General features: G+C 37.6%; 1 protein-coding gene across 9 annotated transcripts in view; it reads left to right on the top strand.

Annotated features, from left to right (window-relative positions):
• Positions 1-17,599, top strand: part of LOC143894065 (dual specificity calcium/calmodulin-dependent 3',5'-cyclic nucleotide phosphodiesterase 1) — a 100,042-nt gene that overhangs the window by 19,396 nt on the left and 63,047 nt on the right. The window contains exons 1-2 of one of the 9 annotated variants that reach the window (XM_077400105.1): positions 2,308-2,661; positions 6,153-6,661. The exons of 7 other annotated variants lie outside the window; for them this stretch is intronic. In XM_077400105.1, coding sequence (XP_077256231.1) covers positions 6,463-6,661 — 199 coding nt within the window. In that variant the 5' untranslated portion in view covers positions 2,308-2,661; positions 6,153-6,462. Of the gene's footprint in view, positions 1-2,307; positions 2,662-6,037; positions 6,662-17,599 lie in introns of those variants that run through there. One more of the 9 variants, XM_077400106.1, reaches the window with a different exon arrangement.

The following is a 17,599-nucleotide window of genomic DNA, read 5'->3' as shown; positions in this document are numbered from 1 at the left end:
CGTCCATCACCGATCCCTCTGCTCGGAGAATCTCAGTTTTGCTCTCGGAAGACGGAAAGATTAAGGATATTGTATATGCTTCGAGGCTGAAATATCTCCTCACGACCTTCGACATTGCCGAGCGTTTTCTCGATGACAGCGCGCGCGAGTCCAAACATTATTCTCTACCCTCGACGTGTCTCCATTGACGTTGTTTCAGGCTTCGTTCGATATTGTTCTCGATCTTGCCTCCGTTTACCCGTTGCCTGCGGGCCGCTTCTTCCTCGCAGTTTCTTCTCGCTGCTTCTTCTCTCTATCTCGACTCTATGGTGTTTTCTCCTTTCTTCCTATCCTATATAAGTAACACGGTCACTTATAACGCGTCCCTTCTTCTGTCCAACCGAACCCTTCGTCCCGACTCAGCCTCTTTACCTTTTACGCTTCTATCTCTCTACGCGTCTACCCTCGCCCCGTGTATCCCTATTTTCGAGCATCTATATCTATCTTTGCTCACCCGACCCTTGAATTAAATTACATCTCGGAGGTCGAACGATTTTACCAGCAACCAGCTCGCCGTAGGGCGTGCCGGCCGCGCGATGCGCGTTCGTCCTGTCAGTCTCTTCGACCGCAATAATATACCGGCCCGTCATCTATCAGATCTATCTAGCTGATCGCGCGCAATTTTATATCAGCCGCCAGAAAAGTCTACTCGTCACTGATGTACAGTTATTTCATTTCTTTTCAATTCCACAATTCAGTGCCTCTCACTAGTATATCTATATAGTAAATATCATATCGATTCGACACAACTATGTCGAAATAGTATATAATAATATCATATTAATATCGTTATACATCCCGTATCCCGCTATTGTTACATGATTTGACTGACATTTATTGTTGGCATAAATGATATGAGCGACAATATCAAATTTTCTTACAATTGATTAGTCCCGCAAATAACTCTATGCATTTATAAAGCAAGAAATATATAGACAACGTGCCATGTAACGTGCTATTGAGAGGGAGCTAGGGAAAGAAAGATATTAGTTGCGATTAAGGATTTTTCACGTATTGTTCTATAAACGTTAGATCGATACACTAGCCGCGGGTACTCGTATATAGCGGGTGGGCAGGATGTAGTGCGAGTATAGCTGAAAGGAGTTATAAGTATCCGCGGCCGCGGTCATTGCACGAGAGAGAACTGCCGCCTTTTATAAGTCTCTATACTCTTCAGGTCTCCAGCAATACGATCGCTTTAGCTTGCACTTCGTATCGTACTTAATATTAGCTCTTTTCTTGGCACATACGTGAAGTAAACGACGACTAGTTGAGAGATATATAACGCGCGTGATAATTTCTGGCAATCATGCCGTGTGCTATTTTCTAGACTAGACAACGCCGACGTGCGACTCTTTAGATTTACGCAGCTCAACGTTCGATAATAATATCGAGGCTTGAAGAACGGTGCGCTTAGCGCGCTTAAGCGCTAATAAAGCCAAGAGCTATTTCAATTTAGAGGTCCGGCTTTATCTTTGCAGACAAATAGAACCCCTCGAAATTTATGCGTACTACTTTCCGAATACAATTCCCATTATCTTTTTAAGAAATAAATTTTTTGCGATCCACGTTATGAGTGATTTTTATGTATGATATGTATTAATGTATATACGCACAATAATATTACGTGCATGCGAGATGTGTATCTTTTTTTTCTCTTTACGAAAAGATGTGCCGTGATATATAACATATAACATGTATATAGGAAGAGTTGGTCACTTTAGTTTGCGTAATGAAAACCGATGCATTATATACATGCATTATATGTTTGTTATCACGCGCGCGCAAAGAGTAAGAGTAAATTTATTACGTTTTAAATAAACATTTTAAGTTCGTCTGCACAAAGAATGCAAAAAAGCATTTGCAAAAGAGCGTCTGTTAGACGAGAATCTAAAATCAGCAAGTCAACGTGGAGAAATAATTCGTTTACCGACGCTAGTATATAGTCGGGAGATTTAGTGCATCGCATCACTTAGAAAGGTCAGGCGTAGGCCCGTGCTCACATTCGTCCCTCTTTGCGAAAAGTGCCATGCGTACACTCGAATTTCTTATACGAGAACGACGTTCTTACGAAGCAGTGCCTCGAGAGTGCTTGCGTGCACTCCGCTCGCTCTCCGTTCTCTCGTTCTCTTTTCCTCTTTGTAACCCTTACGAATGGAGACACGCTTACGCGGATTGGCTTTCGTCGAGCCGCATCGCTGCACGCTTGCGCAAGCTTTTCGAGGTGAGCTCTCGAGAGTCTCGAGCTGCGTTCGAGTCGCATCGCGGACCGTGGCACGTGGAGTCGCGTTCGCGAACCTGCGTCAGAAAATAACGTCTGTATTTTTCTGACTTTACTGACTTTGCTCGTGTCGCGCGCGAATATAATCGTCCGCGTATTGCACACGAAATTTACAAATATGTATAACTCATACAAGAAATAGACTTAGGTATTGTCGAATCGTTATTGGAGCGACGTAGAAACGTTGATATCGCGGCGTCGTGTATTAATTTTTTTTCTTTATGCCACGTGCGAACGTAGGAAGATCGAAGTCATCGGTATGGTGCAAGCTAATGGTGCAAGCCAGTGAAGTGTTTGATATGAAGGAGCGGTGTATCGAAAATAATACGTTATTACGCCTTGTATGTATCCAACTTGATATCTTTTGCAAAACATATATCACATGTATATTATTTTAATCTTTATAGTTGCCATTTTTTTGCCCCAATGTTTTTCTTACGTATACGAGCATATATAGTTTGCTTCTTATAATTTTGTTCCTTAATTAATAATTTTACGCGTTAATAATCTCGAGGCATTCTCTATTCTGCCACAATACTTTATATCGATTAAATTAAGAAAGGATGGATATATGTATAATGCTAAATGTTTTTTCGACGAAAGAATGTTTTCGGCGAGTTTTCATGATTTAAGTATTTTAACTATTTTAAGTAATCTGTAAAATTGTTTGTCAGGCGTGCCATGCATATCTATTACGTTAAGGAAAATTTGATTTAACTTTAAATATACATTAATGAACTTAATACCTATTACTAATAATGCAAATATTGCGGATCAATTAAAGGAATAAAATTTTCCGTAAATTTTTAAATATTTTGTTACAATATTCTTACTTACGTTTTCTTTCGTGTTTTTAACATATGTAATAAGCGAGTATTCATGTATTTATAGGTAAATTTATATAAATATAAAGAGAAACAACGTCCCCTCCATCTCTGAGAAAATAACTGTACAGAGAAAGCTGCCTAGAATTCTATTAACGAAAGTAGAGTATTTTAATAATAAACGTGTTGCCGAAGCGCCGGATGTTGATCGACTTTAAATGATATGTATCAAATACGTAAAATAATAACAGCTATAGATTGATTTAATACAGTCGCACGAATAATCTTGACGCAAAAGTAATAACTATTAAGCTCGAAAATTGTTATCGTGCAACAATGACAAGGGCGCGCATCCGTTCCCTTTAATTTTATTGTTCTGCCTGTCATTACACTCGACCTAAATTAGCACCGTTGAAAGCGGAGCTTTGCTTTCACGACGTAAATTTCTTCAAAACAACAGTCAGTTTAATGCTATATATAAGAGTTTGGTTTTTCATTCAATAACACGTTTTAATTAATCGCATCGTTGTACGCGATCTAGTTTTGCGTTTAATCTACGTCAGTCAAAGTAGAACGTTGCTTATGACGAAACAATGACGTCTATAAATAAAAAATCGGCGAAAGAACTAAAGAAAGACTGACGAGGAGGACAAAAAAAACTCAAATGGCAGCTGTCAAAATGTGCAGAAAATATGAATTTAACTAGATACGCGGATGTGTCCCTCCGTAGTAGAAGCATTATAATTACTATTATGAATATGTTTATTCGCGAAGAAAAAACCTCGCCCAAAATCGACCATTGGCGCACAACGTTGACGTATATGCCATTTTGTATATATAAGTGTTGTTGTATATATCGTTAGAAAAATAAGGGACAAGAGAAGTTATGACCGGTACAATTATTAGTCTTAATACTTATTCATTATATCACCTTCTGTGATAAGAACTGTTAGCAAATGATATGAAAATATATATCTTTAATATGCTTTGATGGTATATAGCTTGATTCTTACGTTTGAGTACTTCTTTTTCTTTCGGCCGAAAAGTGCAAACCAGCCGCAAGCTTGGACTTAGCCGAACAAGCCAATAAGTTTGTTCGTTATACCGTTGTCACTACGGGAAAGTGCCTTGGGCGCAGGGGTAGTCTAGACGATATTATAAAATATATTATTTTATATAAAATTAGCGACATTATAATATTTAAATTAAATAGTGTAAAGTTTTTAGTGCCACGTAACTAATATTACATATGGAAATATGCAAACGTTACATCCTAAAAAGTATTTTTCCCCACGTTTTTGAGACTTGGGGCTATGTATATTAGGTATTATTATTTCTGTCAACCTCCTCTGCAACGGCATATATATAGAAGACAAGTGCGTTCATGGCCCAAAACTCCTTAATAAAATAGGCGAGGTTCTTCGTCCGCTTTTTGGTTCTCCAAAATGTGCTTATATGCCATAAGTGATATAACGCGCGATAAATTTCTCGAATGCAAGGATGGTGCGAGAATGTTGGAAGATTTTCCAGGTCGTTCCGTGGAATGTCGTGAAAATTCAACGTGGTTTGGCGAAAAGACGTAAAAATGTGGATGTCATTCCAGGTATTTGTATTCCATGCACGCAAACAATATTTGTCTCGATCGTAAATATAACAAAATAAAAAAAGACAAAACTTGACATATATTATAATAATCGCCTCTACGTATCTGCACCGGTTTACAAATGATGGATCTCCCCCGTCCGCTCCCCCCAAGTTTCACGCATTATTCTTTTTCACCGCGATAAGAAATCGATGACGAAGTATAAAACACGAGGTATAAGATGCGGCGATGAAGAGAATGAATTTATTGGTATCGAGCTTGTGATGAATTTGACGTCACAGGATGTACATCGAGTATATCGAGTATCGAGCAAATTGAACAATCGACAAACTCAAATCGGCACGATTTATCTCACGTATTTCTCTTTTATCTGTAACATTTTAATTTTTTAACTTTGATATATTTTGAATTCTCTTAACTATATACAATTATATGCTAATGTAATTCTACCGTTGAAGGACGTAATGGACGTACTTTAGAATAGTTTTTTTCCACGCAGTTTTAATCTCAAAAGTAATTGATTTTTTTTTATTGTCATTGTTATGAAATGCATTATTCTCATGATATATATACATATAGATACATATATTTCAATATACGAGATGAGACACGAATGAACGTTATCTTGCGTCTAAAGAACTTTTAAATGACTATTTTCCGACTAAAATTATAAATTAATGTAAATTAAATTTATAACAATCGCTTTACATTTTTAAATAATAGAGGATAATTTTGTGATTTTTTAAATAACTTTATTTGGTTTATATGGATACACGTGAATAACGTTGTTATCTCGTTAATATAATGGCTACTGTACGGTAACAATAGCAACATCGCGCAAATGGCCCTACGTTCAACGCAAATTGGATTGTTCTAAGCGTTTCAAAGTACATGAATACTCGCATTCTGTAGTATATGCCTCGAGAGAACACACTCCAGTGAATATAGTTTACTTTAAGAATATCGATCCGTATTATATACATCGTTATCTAAGCAGCATAAAAATATGTATTTTATTTTGTAAATATGTAACCCATAGCCATCAAGTGACATGAAACTCTTTATTCTCATCAAGACTTTATAACTCTTTCTGTTGATAAAGATAGAGAGGGAGATAGACTACGTTAAGTAGTCTCGTGAAAGTACTTAAAATCCATTGATATTGATCTTGGGGTTATTGATTCGCAAATCTGTTTTTATTATAACGCAGGAATTTTCATTGGAATGAATTAAAGACTTTCAGTCTTTTGGCAATAGGAGAGATTAATTTCTCTAATTATACAAATTTCCATATTAAATTTGCGTCGCATCATAAAATCTTAGTTTGGAGCAAATTAATACTTTGCTCTTGTATGGAACTATTGGACTCGGGAAGAACTTTTGCAGAATAAAATTACATTAACAGGATGGGCGTGAAGATTAGAAGAGACAACTCTTTAAGAATTGAAAATTTAAGTGCCTGCACGTTAAGTGCCTATTAAGGAAGAGAAATGAGAATAATACGTTCGTGGGAAACGAAGGAAACTAATTTATGACATTACTTGATTACACGCGCATCGTGTCGAGATCGACGATTGAGAACACTTAGTAAGTGCCATAGTATTCTGAATCATGTACGCCGCCAACGATTAAAGTCGTACGACAACGTGCTTATCTGCTTTGCTATCGGGAGCGAGGCGAAGAGATTGTGATTACGTTTCCTTTCCGCCTAAGAAATGAGCCAGAGTGAAAGAAGTGTCGCGAAGCACGGTCCTGAGGGCTCACCTCCGCCTCTTCTGTTGCCGCCGCCGCCGCCACCACCACCACCACCACCACCACCTCCTTTACCGAAACATCCAACTTCGTCGCACCAAAAACTCTTCAAGAAATGCAAGAGTGCCACGTTCCAGCTTGATGGTGCGACATATACAATAGGTAATAACCGATACAAATCGATTTCGTATATCAATTGAAAATATATTCTTCAAATCACGTGGTAATTGTAGAGTATTCACAGTAGATATATACGTATCAAAATATTCCAGAATCAGTATCAAACACCACGTTAATGAAATATTAGTTAAGTACTTAATAGTTAAAGTATTGTGTTAAAATAATATGAAATTGATGTAACACGTGAAGTAGCAGACAAAGCAGGATGGAGCCGGATAGGCGAATATTTGCTTGTATTCAGACAATATACCTTACTATTAAAAATTAATACATTTTAATCTTTATATTATCTTATTAATCTAAATATTTATCTAATTCACACACAATGCACGTGTAGTTTGCTAGTACGAAATAATAAAACTAGGACGTATGAATCGGCCTACTGACAATAATTTATTAAATATTAATCGACTTTATATATATATATATATATATATATATATATATATATATATATATTGGTCATTATATATAGTCGTCAAGACAATACGACCGTGCGTTGGTTCGATTTTCGTCAAGACACACTTTTTAACCAAGGATTTGGTCTATGTATATAACGTGAGGTAATCTTTGATACTTATACATATATAAGCATCACATTTAAATAATTAACGTTATCGCGAAAAATATTACCTCAGCCAGGCGTCGAACCTGGAACTTCCCTCATTCCGTGAAGGGTGTCGTACCAATTCGACCACTGAGGCATGTGGTAATATTTATCGCAATAACCTGTATTATAGAACAATAATAATAGAAGATGGAAACACCGAAATTAACTTTCATTCGGTTGGGGCACCATTACTGGTGGTCGAATTGATTTTTAATATGATGGGTTGGATTTTTGTCTATATAAATCCGCTTTATAGAATGCATAGTCTTTTTTTCATGAAGGAAGAATCGGAAAAAAGCATGCCATGGACGCGCGTACGTGAATAATATTCAGAATTCAAGTACTATTTTACCTCCCCCCCTTACACACACACACACACACATGCGCTCGCGCGCGCGAGGAAATTTGGGTAGTTATTGAGTAACCACTGTTGGAAATAGTTACGAAGTCGTGTGTGAAGGAAAATAAAGCGGGACGAATAAACCGAAACAAAGTCGACGTCGACGAGTGTATCACGGGTCACGTCTTTTCGTGGAGAGTTTTCACAAGTTGCCAAGCGTGAAGATAAATTTGCCATGGCCCGAATGCAAAGACAGAATTTAAAGACTGGTGCCGAGAGTCTCAACTTTGCCAACATTTATTCTACCGTAAAATAAGATAGTCGCTTATATGATAGGACAGCATGCATGACGTTGTTTGGTACATTCGCGTGTCGAAAATATTCTTTTGTGGGATAGATATTTTTTCTCAGAACACAAATATTTTCCTACGAGATGTATTTGCAAGTTCCCACGTAACGTACTTCTTTAGTATCTCGCACGCAAATGCCAGAAATCAGCGCGATATGTGAAATATTAAAAACAGTATGAAACGCAAACTACGTAATCATTCGTTGTCTCGATATTTTACTAAAACTTTAAATCACTTTGTTCCGTGATACGATTACATTAATTGTTTCACAAAAGTAGAAATAAAAGCAATCATTTGACGTTAAAACCTTTATATATATGGTCGATGTTTTTTTCTCTCTCTCTCTCTCTCTCTCTCTCTTTTTTTCTCTCTCTCTCCCTCTCTCTCTGCATGTATTTTATTTTATTATTTTTAAATTTTATTTTGAGCGTTGTGTGTGTGTGTGTGTGTGTGTGTGTGTGTGTGTGTGTGTGTGTACGGTTGATTGTGTTACATGCTCGTATATCGTATATGGCTCATGTAATTAACAATAATTCCATTTTCCTAATACATATGCTCTTTTCTCTTTAACGTTATTTTCTACTGGAAACTGCGGAATAAAACGCAACATTTATAGAAATTAAAACGACGACGTTGATAGGTATAATTGAGAAAAAAGTTATGGATACAGACTTTTGTGAGTTTTCTGCGATTGCATATCGCGTTAAATCTGATCACACGCTTAAGCAGACGATTAAGCCGCTAGCTATTTATTATATACGATAGAAAATAACGATAATAAGTAATCCACGACACGTTTCCTTTCGATAAGGATGCACGGCTTCGTAACACTATTCTGGTACTCTTCTTATCTATTCAGTACCGCACGCAAATCCAGCTTGGTCACGACACCTCAAGAATGGGTTTAAATATTGATTTCCAATTTCTGTTACGGGTAGCGCGCTATTCTTATCATTTAGACGAATATACTGGTGTCTCGTGCTTTTCCGGTTGGTATCATTTTGTACGGTCGCTTTAAAAGACGATAATAGCATCATTTTTCTTCGTAAACGAATATTTTTCGCCGACCTTGTTTTCGCGGAACCACGATATTTCTTCCTCGTTAGCCATTTGTAGACACTTGTACATACAAGACTGCGGAAACATGGAGATTTGGAGAGTTCTAAACGCGCAAGTTTATATAAAAATAAACTCACGAGTCGATCGCGTATGAGTATGGAGACATTTCTTCAGCTGTACGGCTTTTAAACACTAATATTTTAATAACAACAACTTGACGTGTCTTCAATGTGTTCGTATACCATTTCTTTGAACGTTTCAAAATTTCCAAATTATCGAAAAATGCACAAAAATCTTTTATCTCGGTGCGTGATCCAGAAAATAATACGATACTCTGGACGAACACAACTACGTGTAAGTGGTATTGTTATTTTTAGTTCTCTAGCGGTAACATATATATTATAGTTAAACGTTGGCACGTAAGAAATGCATATATATCTCTTTCGTAGAAATACAAAATAATACGTAGGTATATTATTTAATCTTTGAGAATAAATAATCCAAGTGTATAATTATCTACACGTACGGTATGTGTACAAAAATATTACCACGTAAGTCCAGTTTGAAAATATATAACTTGTTATACGTCGATTTCACGTCATTTCTTTCTTTATTCCGAAATAGTACATCTGATGCAGTACTTATTGTAGTACATTAGTGCTTGTGTTTCACTGTTTATTAATATACTATAGATACTATTCGCGTTTTATTCACCTGACAATGAGTCGAGTCATTTTCAAGGCTATAACTGTATTTACCATTTTTGTCGCGGCCGACGCGATCGTATCGATTTGCTTAGCAAAAATCGGCCGTTCGCGTAATTAAGCCAGAGAGTTAATCAACGACAGAGTCTGCATTAGGTTTGCGCGCTCTATCTTTTGACGATCAACCAACGGTGTGTGTGTGTGTGTGTGCGTGTGTGTGTGTGTTCAGATTATCTTCGTCGAACCTTCTGCATATAGAAATAACCACGACGTTACCGGACGATGAACGTGTAATTTATTCTAGTGGCTTGAGGATAGTCTAGCTCTAGCAATAAAATACGATTGGAGCAGGGAAATGCACCAACGATCTATCTATCTACGATGCGATAGTTGGGCGGCAGATATCGACGGGAATTTAGAGAGTCGGTGACAAGATGAATGGGATTACGTGCCAGTGACGACGTCATTCCAATGGAAGCCATCGTTCGCGCGCGCGCGGCGTATTTGCGCGATACCGCGCTCTCGGTATTATTGGATCGACATTTTTCCGTTCGCGTATTAGCCATATGTCGATACAATACCGGTCCGTTTAACGGAGAAAACGCATTGATTTTTTTTCCTATTCTTCGCATCGGATTCGCTAGTTATGTACCCGTCGCGGCATCGTACGTCGACCGCGTCGTAAGCCACAGCGAACGCGAACTTATTCGTAAATGGAAGCACACTGCTTCAGCGAGTTTTACTCGCAGAGAAACATAATCATTTTGTCGAAAGTTGTGTCGAAAAATATCGTCGGAGAATTCTAAATTTTATATATAGAAATATATGCGATGTGCGAATGCGCGATATTATGTAACGAAATCTTCCAATAACTCTCATATAAACGATCGTCAATCCTTCATTCTGCTTTCTCTCTCCAAGATAGGATGTATTATAGTTAATGAAGCACTCTGTGTCTATAATCGTATTTTTGATGAAAATGGCGCATTATATTTGACCTCGTAAAAATCTTTTATAATTTGTTCCTTTCATAGCTATAATATACATATAGATGTAGCTTATTAAAAAGCCCAATACAATCACAAGAACGTATAAATAATATACGTTATAGATATGCGATGAGTACGTTGTTTTTTAATTTATTTTAATACATACCTATCGCAACATTTTCTAATAATTTCTTAAATTTATTAAAAAATAATCTTTATTTAATGAATACGTTGTGTATTTTTTTTTCTAGCAAATACAGACGAAGAAAGTTGCTTTATTTCATTCGTGTACGACTGATTATCTTTTAGCAAAACTCTTACTTTGCTTACTTAAAATGCGAGTTACCGAAATAGTAAAAAATTCTCTTTTATATGAAAAAGTAGAACTGTCCTACTTTTTCGCGAAAGTTTTCTCGCATACTTTTCACTGTTAAGCATCCTACGAAATTTGCCGCGGGGATTTTATAAATTTAGAAAAGACTCGGAATGACAGACTCAAAGAAAGAGCTTACGTAGTCCCGGGCCTCACTATCTCTCGCATAGAAGGTCATCAAGTTGAACAGTGCCATTTGCAACGTAAATGTATATAGAAACTTAATGAATCTCACATTTTTATAATATCGATAATTTCGAAATAGTGAGGCCGTATGTTATGCGAGTATATACACGCGTGTATTATCGTACTTCATGATAGTTGCAAGGTTGCAAGATTCATTTCAGATAGGTCTCGCGCGTAATCATTTTAGTTTGATGGAACGACGTGTTAATTAAGCTTCGACAAAGATCTGAGTAATGCTTCGGGCATGAGTTAATGTATATTATAAATTGGACGGATATCCTAAGGCGTATTTTTGACGTAGGTATCCAAATATATATATATCTTCTCTGCTGCTTTCGGTTTATATTGCCACATACATACATGCACGCACGCACGCACACACCCTTATATTTACATACAAATACACAGAACACATACCTTACGTTGATTTTTAAATGAATCGTTCTTTATGAATGATTGTTCTTGAAGTAAATATCCATCACGTTCAGATAATTGGCAGCATGCGTTGCCATGCCGTTGGAAATGTCGTTTACTGAATCGTTTACTTGAGCATTTTTTAAATAAAATGCATACTTCATCGAGAAGACGTTCTTCGGATGGCGGCGGATACGAAAGTGACGACGAACAGGCATGTCGGTACTCTTTGCCAAAATATGAAGATTGGCTGTTTGCCAGCTAAAATGCCGATAGCAGAGCTTTCTCCAATTCCATCCTTCTCGATCGATACCGAACGGTGTTCTGTTTGCAACGATATCACAGTCCTTGTATTTCGGCGCGATACTATCCTCATCCATTATTTACGTTACGTGACACTTTTGATTATTGATTAATCCGATGGATATATTATATACATATAAAATATGCATATTGCATTTATAAAAATGCAATATGTCCATGATTATATTCTATATCGTTGGATGGTTTGGTGATTTCTAGGTATTCTATAATAGGCCTGCGTGGCGCGAGTATAGGCTTTGTGTTATTTGAAAATCAAAGCGATCTTTTCTCGATTGAAATGTCGAAACGTCAACAATTTTTAATCTTTAAAAAATTATTTTAAAATATTATTTTTGATAACGATGATCTCTCTTCGTTTGCTCATTGCGCATCTATTTCTATTCGCCGAACAATCTGTAGCCTGTGTATATATAGTATATAGAATAATGCCGCAATAAAATATTCATATAGTCGAGACGAATATTCGAGCTGGTATGTGAAATATTCTCTTATGAAGGAACAATGCGCATAACAGCGATGATGATAAGCATGCGCGAGTCATTAAAGCGTCCGCGACTGGTAATAAAAAGAAAGAAATATATCCACCCGCGCGAGAAAGTCCTCAACTACGAATACGCCTACCTTTCAAACGCGAGTGGCACAATAGTAAATATCGCATACGATGAATTATTCGTGCGCGCAAATTTACTGACGCGCGTCGCGTCGCGTCGTCGCGAACGATGCATTTGTTCGGAGACGTTGACGTATCTTCCGCTGTGTGTTCAAAGATGAAGGTCGCATATACTTTGCGCATTTAATATACTTAGTTTAATTATATCGTCGTCGTGCTTCGATAAAGCGTATTGTCATAATATTTCGCTCGTATGGATGTATTTCGCGAAACTTGTTTGCGGGAACAAGGACTTTTTGCATATGCTCGCTACATTCCAGCGAGATATTTCGTATTATTATATTATTATTTTATTTTTATTATTAATCTACAAGTTAATTCATTTTCAATTGAATGCGATTAGATTTTATTGAAAAATAAAGAGTTTGATAAAAAGGTTGCTAAAGCGATTCTGATTTCTTATCTGAATTCTGATAAGAATCGAGGTGCGCGGCATAGAAGCGGTATGATTGTAATGAAAAGCAGATAACTGAAGGAAACGCGTGGCTTTAATTCCGTCAAACATTAATATCCCTTTTGTTAATGCCTATGGAATTAACCGGAAATGTCGTAGCCTGCCGTAATTTCCGGTGGAGGTCGGTAAAGTAGAGCTGCAGCAAGGCCTGGAACACTGGAATCGATTGCATTTGCCGCGGGTGTCTAGTTTTAGACGTGGTGTATGTTAGAACCTCTGAGTAATGCGCGCACGTTAGGATACTGCAGGGAGCTATACATTGACGAACGTGCGAGTTGGAGTTTGTGTTTTTCACCATTATTTTTCTTTTAATTATATATTTTAACCCTCACAATATTAGATTTACCGATTTAATGTCACTATAATAATATCAGATTAATCGTAGATACGTATAAGCGACACCGAGCTTTCTCGTGACTGAAAATTATAATATTTATTGCACGTTTGCGACCGTTAATGACCATTTTGAATATAAAAAGAATTATTTTCATCGTTTTCAAAGGACGTTTCTTTAATTTTCTGTGAATAGCACGCGCTTCACACATAAACTACATAAAGTATCGACTCAAATTCCGTTTACACTATCCCAATGTTATCTGCAGACGAATGAATCATTTGTACGAGTCGTCTCTCGAGTAACATCTTGGAGACCGAGTCTCTCGATTACGGTACGGACATGGTACATTGGTTTATCTATCGACCGACTACGGCGGCTACTCATCGGTCCTAACGCTCGGCGCTCGGTGCGAGATAACGGTGATGACGACATGACGAGCGAGAATAAACCCGAGGTCCGCTAACGTATTATCCGATATATAGGTATTTCGTGGCGATAGGGACGCGACGCGCGGCGCGATAGAACGATAAAATTGTGTGACAATTTCAGGCTCGTCGCCGTTTATAACGTCGTATTTCTCGTACACCCTACCTACACGGGGTGTCTCGCGCGGGTCAGCGTAATCGAAAGCCATAACGTCGCTTGGTCGTCGATGGGAGCTCGGCAGTCACCGACAATCGACTCCAGGCTCCAGGCTCGACGTACAGGCTACGAGCCACGACCGATCTAATAAGCTAACATCCGGAAAATCTCTCTGAAATATCCCGCGAGGCTATCTGTCATCCCCAGATGTACCGTCATCAACATTGTGCCGCGCCGCGTCGCGTCTACTTATATATATATATATATATATATATATATATATATATATATATATAATATATATGCGCCCCGTGTGTGTGTGTTGTTGCCTCGCACAAAATAAATACGTCGATGGTATATTGCGCGCCAAGATATTTCCTATGACAATCGGAAATCGGAGTTGTTCAGAATTTAGTAATGCGTGCAAAACGTGCGCGTACGCTGCGACGTTACACGTACGAAGCGCAACGCACGAAAAAGATCGATCTACATTTTCTTTATTAATAACAAATTTTTTTAGATTAAGATTAGAAATCGATTTTTTTCTACAAAAATACATAAAGATCGGCTCTATCTTCCATCACGGAACTAGAGCCATATATATAGCTTTAGGACATCTTATATATTATATTTTGGTCGAAATAGATTTATATACTTTTGCGACGAATATACTTGTTACACGGAAAAAAAATTAAGTTGCTTCACGTAAACGTCGACGTCACGGGCTGCCACAAACATAAATAGTTAATTTAATTGGATATTATTGGACCAAATATTTAAATTATTAAAAAAATTATCTGATGTTTCTTATTCATTAACATTGAAGTTGCGCATCAATGATAGGTTTTATCTCAATTACACTGATGCTGTTCATATACAACATCATTTTTTTTCTGTTTACGACGTGGAAATCTGGCTCGATAACCCTTTTGTCGAGTGGATTTTGTCGAGACACTTGCGATATCCCGCTAGTCTTAAATTGAAACAGTTAGCGGTATGGAGCTTGCTAAACGTTGATTGAATTTGGGTTGTGCGAAATTAGGCCAGAGTTTACGCGTCTGTGGTGTAGTTCGACTTAAGCCCGGATTACGTGCGGTCACCATTGGAATCGCGCGATTAATTTTAATTCTACATGACAATGGTCCTCATGGGAAAGAGACGTGTCTACTACTTTAATTCGAATATTTAATTAACTACGGAACGTATGAAAAAGTTATGATATTTTTGGACAATTTTTGATATTACTTTTAATCGGATTATTACTTTTACGCCGTTATTACTGTTCTCGGCGCGTGCAAAATTTAATTAAATTAATGAATAGCATAATTGCGGGCGGAGCAATTTATTCGAGACGTTGTCCCTAATGTTTCATTAATCCAATTTCATATAGCCGTATGCTCATACAGGAAGAACGCGGTATGCGCTGGTGCTCTCAAAAACTTACTATAATATTGCATGGCATTAATTAAGATATACTTATTAATTGTAACTGAGGAAATTAATATATGTTTTTATGTTACGTTTCAAATGCTATACGTTTAAATGTTACGTTTCGGTGAATATAATTATGTAATATATTCACATATTGCGATATTATTGAACTGAGTAATGAAGTTTAACACAGAGCTCTGTCTCTCTCTTTCTCTCTCTCTCTCTCTCTCTCTCTCTCTCTCTCTCTCTGTCTCTCGCGCGCGCGCGCGCCCGCTTACTTAATTGCGACATTATCAATTTATACTCTCGAGTTTTTCTCGTTTTCGCAAAACATTTGTATATTATCTATTCACACTTTTTACTGCGAGCAACGTTAATGATGTGTTATTAGTCTAGCTACTTTAGCTGTCCGCGTTACTTTGAAATTTTCAACATAACTAATATTAGACAGCATGCGATTATAGCCGAGAGCACAATTCACGTTCATTCAACTGCGGGAGCAAGCTTCTAAAATTCTAAAGCAAACACAAAAGCGAATACCGTTTTTATGAAGATTATATGATTGATGCCTCGACCACGAGGATAAGTTGTGCGTACGCTTATAGTCGCTGGTGGTAAAGGTCAAGGCGTTTTCGCGATGTCAGAGAACGTCGTTCGAGCTCGATGTCCGGAGTGCGACTTATGGTCTCGCTCCTTCGCAGCAGCAAATAAATGCGACACGCGCTATTGATGTACTGATAGACGATATTCGCGCGAGACACGCGTACGTCATTTTTACCATTTTGTTAACCAGATCGTCGTCGATATTATTGGCGAATCCGGTCTATATAGCGTCTATATACATATTATCGAGTTGATAATAGCAGTCGATAATTGGTGCGACATTAAGTCGGCAAAGGACGGTACATGCACGTACGTACACGCGCTGATGCGGATAGGAATATACAGCCCCACGTATAAACGTATAATTGGCTGACTCCCCGACATCGGTTTAACCCGGTGGCCCACCATCGCGTTTCTCTTCCGTCCGTTTGATGAGCACACAGGTATATTAATTGATGGGTACGTAGCGCCCATAGCGGTCGCCATTAAGTGCGCCGCGTGATAAATAGAGGTAAACCTAGCATTATCACGAGCCACGGCATTTTTATTGCGAAAATATCCGGGTTATAGCGACGTCGAATGAGTTATGCATCTCTTGCAAATTGCAACATTGGACGCTTTTATATCGCCGCGCGCCGTGGAATTTAAATCTTCCCTCCTCTTTCCTCTCTTTGAATTGATTTAATCGTCCTTGCACAACTTTACGATTGTTCGTGGCGTCTATTGGCCGCCGATATTCTTAAGCGATGTCGCGTTGTATAAGGGGCTTTATTATTTTTAAGACGTACATTTTTTTCAACTTGCATACATTGCAGGGGCAATAATGTAAGATAAAATAAAGTACAGAGTTGCTTATTTAAAGACGTATGTTTTTTTATTTTGTCAAAATTTTTAGAAAACGTACATCTATTTAAACTTATTTGTTTTGAATACAAAATACGTTATAGATAAATTGATTCTCTTTGCGTATAATTTTTATTCTATTTAATAAGCCAAGAAGCTAGACAAGCGAGAGAGAGAGAGAAAGAGAGAGAGAGAGAGAGAGAGAGAGAGAGAGAGAGAGAGAGAGAGAGAGAGTGAGTTTCTGAGCAAGCAAGAAACAAAAAGCAAACCAGAAAGTACATTGCTACGTGTCAAGTACAGAGCATCAAAGGGAATTCCGTGGAAAGGAACGTAGAATAAATTTCGTGCGCTGCTCCACGTTTACATATGGTATATATCTTGAGTCGGAAATCAATCAATCGTTGAATATCTGGTGAAGACACCGCGTTTCTAACCACTGCTTTTCATTTTTTCATCGTTTTTTCATCAGATCGGTAGACACAGTATAGACGGCAAATTTTGTCTACATTGTGCTTAAGTTGTCCGACGTTTGACTATTATATCTTTGAGCAAACTAAGCGAGTGCATTAATTTATCAGGCGCAGCCCCATATTTAATGAAGCACTCTGTTGTGTTCACTCGACCTGCACCTTCACAAGATTGAACGAATTG

Source organism: Temnothorax americanus, unplaced genomic scaffold (genome assembly GCF_048541705.1).
Source record: "Temnothorax americanus isolate GAGA-0224 unplaced genomic scaffold, ASM4854170v1 Scaffold13, whole genome shotgun sequence".
NCBI lineage: Eukaryota > Metazoa > Arthropoda > Insecta > Hymenoptera > Formicidae > Temnothorax > Temnothorax americanus.
This window is presented reverse-complemented; position numbering and strand designations above follow the sequence as displayed.